This window comes from Montipora capricornis, chromosome 3 (genome assembly GCF_036669925.1).
Source record: "Montipora capricornis isolate CH-2021 chromosome 3, ASM3666992v2, whole genome shotgun sequence".
Taxonomy (NCBI): Eukaryota; Metazoa; Cnidaria; class Anthozoa; order Scleractinia; family Acroporidae; genus Montipora; species Montipora capricornis.
Window position 1 is genome coordinate 60,032,480 of NC_090885.1, and position 7,500 is coordinate 60,039,979.

At 43.6% G+C, this 7,500-nt stretch overlaps 1 protein-coding gene and 1 long non-coding RNA gene across 3 annotated transcripts in view; one reads left to right on the forward strand and one right to left on the reverse strand.

Moving 5' to 3' along the window:
* The window catches only part of LOC138043542 (uncharacterized), a 9,827-nt gene extending 3,845 nt beyond the window's left edge, over positions 1–5,982 (forward strand). For both annotated transcript variants that reach the window (XM_068889869.1, XM_068889870.1), the window contains exon 3: positions 1,634–5,982. In XM_068889869.1, coding sequence (XP_068745970.1) covers positions 1,634–2,245 — 612 coding nt within the window. In that variant the 3' untranslated portion in view covers positions 2,246–5,982. The remainder of the gene's footprint in view (positions 1–1,633) is intronic.
* The window catches only part of LOC138043543 (uncharacterized), a 5,283-nt gene continuing 421 nt past the window's right edge, over positions 2,639–7,500 (reverse strand). Inside the window, exon 3 of the long non-coding RNA XR_011131280.1 lies at positions 2,639–2,774. This is a non-coding gene — a long non-coding RNA (uncharacterized lncRNA). The remainder of the gene's footprint in view (positions 2,775–7,500) is intronic.

Here is a 7,500-nt window from a genome sequence, read left to right on the forward strand (position 1 = left end):
TCATTAAACGTCACGCGACCAGTCACGTGATTGGTTCATGCAGACTATTTAATGATAGAATACTTCAATTTCTAATTGTGCATAGCTGATTTGAGTGAAAATTGTCATAAAACTGTAGTTTTACACAGCAAACATGAGTCTAGCCTTGTTTTAATGTTGTTTGCGCGATGAAGGTAAATACGGCTCTGTATCTCATGAGTGATACCACAATCTGACACTACATAGTACCTGACAATAAAGAGGAGATATTGATCCACAGTAATCCACTATGAAACCTTGTCTGTACTGTGGGTTGTGCAAATCTGATTTTCTTTGGTCCTAGCTCCTACTCTAAATCACAGGAATAATCGGTTGTCAATTCAGTGTCTTTAAATAAAACATATTGCGTTGTTCTTGAGACTTTTTAAGGATTAAACCACTGCAAAAACCGTGTACGATGAAAACTTGCTCTACGTTGGATCAAAATAGATCGTGACCACACCAAAAAAAACTTTAAAATAGAAAATATCCTGCAAAGGTTGGTCAAGACAACGTGAACATAGGTGTTGTTGCAATATTTCGGCTGGCCAACACCAGCCTTCTTCAGGTTTATTGAATGGATAAATGCTAGTAACAAGATCTTTATATTTACCGGAAATGACATAAAAAGGCTACGTGATGTGTTATAAAAACGGAAATGCATAAAAAAGAGGAGAGAGAATAATACATAATAACAAGATGAAAAAAAACAAAAGAAAATTAAAAGGTAGCTAAACTAAATTACATTTCATCTCTTCTGTTAAGGCCTGCAGGCTCCAGGGGACGGGGTTCTCTTTTATATCATGGGATTCAGCTTCAGTTTGGCGAGCACGATATTATGCTTAATGACATCAAATGTTTTTCACAAGTCAAGAAAAAAGCAAATAGACTTGAGACCATTATTAATTGCAAACTTTTATGAATCCATTACCCTGAGCAAAGCTACGGTTGTCATAGAGATGCTCTTTCTATCGGTTTTTTTTTTGGCATAAAACTTCAATTTAAAGTTTTTAAGAAAATCACTCCCTCTTTTTCTTCAGATTTTGTAAAATGTGTTGCTTAACACCCGCCTGACAAAATTCTGAACCTTGATTTTTATCCAAAGGCTGTTTAGTTTGAGTGTAAGTTTTGGATTTCACCGTCGCCATTACTCGCGTTCAAAACTGACCGGCTGGACCTCAGAAGGTTTGATCTAGGGAAAAGTGACGTCATTAACTCAATAGCTTAAAATTTCAGCGTGTACAAGCAGTTTATTATATACGCATGCAAAACACGAGTTTAAAAATTTGAAAGCCCGAAACTCCCGTGCTGCAAATTAACTTAGTCGGGTAGAGACACATTGCATTCTTAAACTAGTGAGTCTTTGACGTCATTTTCTCTTTGACCCAGCTCTCTAAAGATTTTAAAGTTAATAATGGCTGACCATTAAATTGGAAAATTAAGGCTTAGAACTTGTTGGCGTTTTGTTCATAGTTTTGAAATCCAAGGGAAAACGAAAGAAAGTCCCTCAGCAGGATATAACCCAAGATCAAGGTCATGTTGTAAACAGCAGTTTTTTCCCCCTTGCAGTGGTCTTATTAACGTACTCTTCGTGATATTTATCACCTGCTACTAGGTTGAGGCAATTCACATCCTTTTCGAAAGTCTGGAGGAGCCTGCTTTTATCAAAGCTCTGAGGCTGGTGATGGACTGGAAACTAGTCTTCCATTTCCTCGGTCGGCGCATGCGTTACAAAGACGCTTTTGGATATGCTTCGCACGTCTTGATACGTAAGAACACGATGCTTATGAATGCCGACTGTTACATCGATACGGGATTTGAACATTTGGATGAAACTATTTTAGGCAACAAAACAATGTATGCATTGACAAGACATGAAACTGCGGAAAACGTAAAACGTTGTGGTGTGACTGATTTTTGCGGCCGGGGAGCAAAATACGTTGGCTCCCATGATGCCTTTCTTTTTAGGCTCCTTGCCCCACTCTCTCGGGAATTCCTGGATAAGGTGGACTATTTCACTAACATGGATGGAATTGAGCAAGTTCTAATGTTTAACTTGAGAAAGTATGAGCGGTTCAAGATTAAAAATCCCTGTCGAATTTTGCGCATTGTTCATCAGCACTGTGGTGACCTTAGAAAATACTCTGAAAGAACTATTCAAGGTGTCAGAGTTGATCATTATTTGAAAATTTCTAAACATCATAAAGCGCCATTTTCTGGACTTTGATTTGCATTTTCCTTTTCTTCTACTTTACTCGGTAGTCTGAGGTGGCAAAAGATAATGCGGCAGACATCTTGACTGTACTTTAAAAGCATCTATCTCCAATTAAATTGTTTATTACGCGTTGCAGATATCGAATTTCAAAAAAGTTGGCACACGATAGAACTATTCCGCCTTCATCAGTTTAATGGTGAGTGGTTACACAGCAGCAGTCGTACGTACTCTGACTGCTGCTGTGTGACCACCCACCAAACTTCCTTTTCAAGGAAAATATTCATAGGCGCTTTTAGTAAAGTTTTGAATTAACAAATCTTCACACAATAGTTTCGACTAGTAGCATTGCGGTTTAGGAAAAATACTAGGAAACAACAATCAAGGAATGGATAGGAAGAGGGTCAAGGTTGAGTCAAAGGCACCTCCGAATAGAAAAAGTTTCAAACACAGGCTCAGTCTCTCTTTCTGGTTCTTTCCTACACTGGTCGCGTGACTGTTGGACACAAACTCCTTCTTTGTCCGGGCTGGTGTCTCTTTTAAACTTAAAGATAAAAAACAGAGATTTTTTGAAATGTTTGCGCAAGGACCCCGTAAATTCTAACAAAGTATTGTAACAGGGTGTTTTTAAGCATCACCATAGCATTCTAGAACTACAATAAGCCTACAGCTTAGCTACAGTTAATAGCTTCAACTAACGAAAAAAATCAGTTGCTTGACTGATCACTTGTGAGAGGATTTGACGTCATAAGCGGAAATTTCTTGGTTTCTCCAAAGATCAGCAGACCAAGCTATTCAATTCATTGATTATATATCCTTGATTTTATACGGAATAGAAATTTGGGGAGACGCCTATCACAGAAAATATCTTAAATGTAGCTTTAAGTCGAATGTTGCGCTTAGATACTTTAGTTATCGACTGATTGGCAAAGATTATTTATAAGAAGCCACGTATACTTCAATGTATTTAAGTTAAGATTTGCCGGATCTCTTCTCTCCAAGGATCTCTTCGCCTTTGATGATGGCTTGGCTGAACGTCAATTTATTTCTTGGTTGTGGCTCGCCCCTTGTTAGCAGCCTTGACAGCCCTTGATAATTCAGAGGGAGAGGATGACGATGAAGGTCCTGACCCTGATGCCATTAAGGACCTATTGGAAGATGCTCTAGTCCTCCTTGGAAACGCCAACTTTAGGCTTAATGCCTGGAGGCAAAAACGCTTCTCTGAGTTCCTCACTGAAGTTGGTAAACGTACTCTGCGGGAAGGTATCCCACCAGATAAGCACCTTTTCCCGGACAAGTTCCATGCAACGATCAAGAGTGAACATGACCATAGCTCAACTAACAGCAAGCTTATCAGCACACCAGCCTCGAAACACTTCTCTAAAGGACCATACAGGAGGGAGCAGCCCTTTCGTGGACACTACCGCACCACTGACAACAGTCGAGTTGGAGGGAAACGGAAATGAGGATATAGCTCAAGGTCTATCCTGCAGTATCCCAAAAGGGCCAGAACAGTAGGATCCTCCCAGAAATCTGCACCCGATACTAACTCGAGCTGACTATCCGTTCCCATGTCTCAAAATGCTTACGCCACCCACAAAGAGATCAGCAACTCGTCAGGAACCCATGACCCGGAGCCTACAACTCTACTGTGTTCGTGTAACGGCGTTTTCACAGACCGATTTATTTTTAGATTGAATTTCCCGCGAATGAGACTCCCACAGGAGCCCGATGACCAATTACATGAAATTAAGCTGACGTCATAGGGTCACCGAACCGGAACTGCCTTTGTCTAAAAATAGATCGGTCTTTAAAAATGCCGTTACATAGGCCCAGTATGGGAGCTGTAGGCTCCGGGTCATGGGTTCCTGACGAGTTTACAATTTTTTTTTCAGAATTGGAAACAAATAACATAGGACACTTGGACTTTACAAACAATTCAGGGGTACAAGATCCCCTTTTGCAGGCGCCCCAAGCAGTGGCGCATGAGATTAACCAGAGTAAAATGCCACTCGGATGCTTACCATATGGAAAGGGTTATCACGGACTTGTTAGCAAAGGGGACCGTCCGGGAAGTCAAGCCACAGGACGACCAGTTCACTTCAACCCTGTTCTTAGTACAAAAAGAAAATGGCGATTATCGACCTATCATCAACCTTCGTGCTCTAAACCGGGTCTTGGGGAAGGAGTCCTTCAAGATGGCGGGACTGCAAGTAGTGAAATCCCTAATACAACAGGGAGATTTCATGATAATTTTAGACCTGAAAGATGCATATTACGCACTTCCAATTCATCACTCCCACAGGAAGTATCTGAGGTTCGTCTATCAGGACAGAACATACCGAGTTTCAGTGCTTTCCCTTTGACCTGTCCTCAGGTTAGGGTTAGTTTCCTTGCCAACGTCTAATCTTCCTCAGAGCTGCCCTAGATTCCACAACGATGACCCTGTCCCTCCCTCAACCAAAACTTACCTCCATTGTGGATACCTGCCATCACCTCCTTGCTCAAGGGAGTGGTTCAGTGAGGACTCTGTCCACGTTAATTGGACAAATGAGCCATGTATCACAAACAGGGATATTGGTTGCACCACTTCATCATAGAGGTCTTCAACGCCTATACCTGCAAGCAGTGTCACAACATGGACAGGCAAGGAAAATGATAATCCCCTTAACCTCCCAGGTACACAAAGACCTAGAGTGGTGGGTCTCAGAGAGCAGCTGCCGTCTAAATGGCTGTCCAATTCAGCTTCCACCCATCGATCTCACAGTTTGGAGCGATGCCTCGAAAACGGACTGGGGTGCAGCCTACCAGGGGATTTCCACCGGGGGCCATTCCATTGGAGTGTGGAAGAAGCGCAGTGGCACATCAATGTCTTGGAGCTACGAGCAGCAACATTGGCTCTGAAAGCACGTCTGCAGTCCCAAGAGGCTCAACATCCCCCGCTCAAACAAATTCACTTGAGAATAGACAACACTACAGCGGTGGCGTACATCAACAGGCGAGGGAGCACGCGCTCCCCTGCTCTACCTACACAAGCCCTAGAGTTGTGGGCAGTAGCTTGACAGCAGGAGTATCATTGACAGCTCAGCATATTCCAGGCATTCAAAATGTGGCAGCAGACACAGCCTCCAGGCAGATCGAGACCAGAACTGAATGGACATTGGACAGGAAGATCTTCCAGTCCATTTGTCACAGATTCTACACACCAGAAGTGGACCTCTTTGCATCCCGTTTAAACCACTAATTACCCAAGTATGTCTCGAGGTACCCAGATCCGGGGGCTCTGGCTGTGGATGCATTCCTCCTGTACTGGAGCAAATGGACTTGTCTAATCCATCCTCCCGCAGTCCTTCCGCCTCGGGTACTGAGGAAGACCAAAGAGTATCAAGCAACTGCCGTCCTCATAATTGCCCCGAACTGGACCGGACAGCCATGGTTTCCAGACCTCATTCAGATGCTGGTGGATAGCTCACTGCTGCTACCCCAACGCCAATCTCTGTTGTTTCTCCCATTTCAGCCAACTGCATACCATCCCCTGTGGAAGTCCCTTCATCTGACCGTTTGGCCACTATCAGGGACCGTTACCAAGCAACAGGCTTTTCAAAGGAAGCTGTTGACATCTTGTTCGCCTCGTGGGGAACGGCCACTCAGAAGCGGTACTCAGGCCCCTGGGGGGCATGGGTACCCTGGTGTTCTCAACGGGGTTCCTGTCCCATTTCAGCTTCTGTAGCAGAGGTTCTTGCATTCCTTGCCTCCCTAGTTAAACAAGGCAATTTAGAATACAGGACTATCGCGTTTTATAGGTCAGCTATTTCTCAGGCTCATGACCCAGATGGCTCTACTCAGTTAGAAAGCCTCCCCGTTGTGGCTCGTTATATAAAAAGGATGTTTAAGATTAAAACATGGATCGTTAAGACTGCCTTGTCATTCCTAGAGTCCTTGAAACCCTTAGAAGAATTGACACTAAAGCAGCTTTATTATAAAACTGTTTTCTTTTTAGCACTGAGTTCAGCAGCAAGAGCTCATGAACTGTCTGCGTTTGGGCTTGACGTATTCTCTCAGGAAAGAGGGGACATGGGAATTTTCACTCCCCACTCATGTGAAGAACTCCAGCCATGGTCACCCAGCTCGGAAGTTTCTTTTCTTGGCATTCCCAGAGAATCCCAAAATTTGTATTATTGGTTAGCTTACCGCTTATGTGGAGAGGACAAAACGATTACGGAAATCCACCCAACTATTAGTGTCATTTATTTCGCCGCACAAGGCAATTTCAAGTCAATCAGTCTCTCGGTGGCTGTCAAGAGCCTTGCGTATGGCCGGAATTGAATTGAATTACACTGGCCACTCGACGAGAGGAGCGTCTACCTCAGCCGCTGCCGTGGCAGGACTGTCTGCTAATCGTATCTTGGAAGCTGCGGACTGGGCTTCTGTGGTGACCTTTGAACGGTTCTATCACAAAGAGTCATCTGCTGGTGCCTTTGCAAGGGCTGTACTTGATGGTTAGATCTATCATTTCGCGGAATACCTCTGTGTTATTCAGGTACAGAAAGCTTTGTATTGTTGTAGGACATTAAGTTTCTTTCTAGCCTCTTTGAGAAGTCATTGTTCATTATGGTTGTGTTACTTTGCCTTATCCTATATGCGCGCAGGAGGCATTTATTGTATTGTTGGAGGACCTTTAGACCTCATCTAGCTTCATGTAGAATTATTAAATTGTTACAGTTGTTATTTGGCCTTGTCTGATTCGCTTGGGAGTATTGCTTTGGTATACTGCACCAGCATTGCGACTATCAGTCGGAGAGGGGTGAAGGAGAAATTATATTTCCCCGGAGGGTCACTTACCTGACGGGGAGATGTCGATGTCGTTCTCCGAACCCCTCGGAGACTGATATGAGCAATACTGGTCGCCAGGCCATTGGACGATATCTTTTCTTCCCCTCCCTTGTACTGCCAATCGACATGGCCTCCCACACCACAACTCAGAAGCACAGCGTATGCGCATCTTTTCTTTTATATTGTGCTATCCAGGCTGCGGCCGGGCGACATATGCACCAGTATTGCTCATATCAGTCTGCGATGGGTTCGGAGAACCAAATCTCCCCGTCAGGTAAGTGACCCTCCGGGGAAAAGACCACCCAAATAACCGATTTTTCGACGGAAAATTCATCCCAGAGGTGAAAACTATTCACTGGACGTGTTTTAAAGGTAAATATGTTCGAGCAAAATCAAAAACAAGCGAATATTTTGAGGGAAAACACAATTCTGTGAGA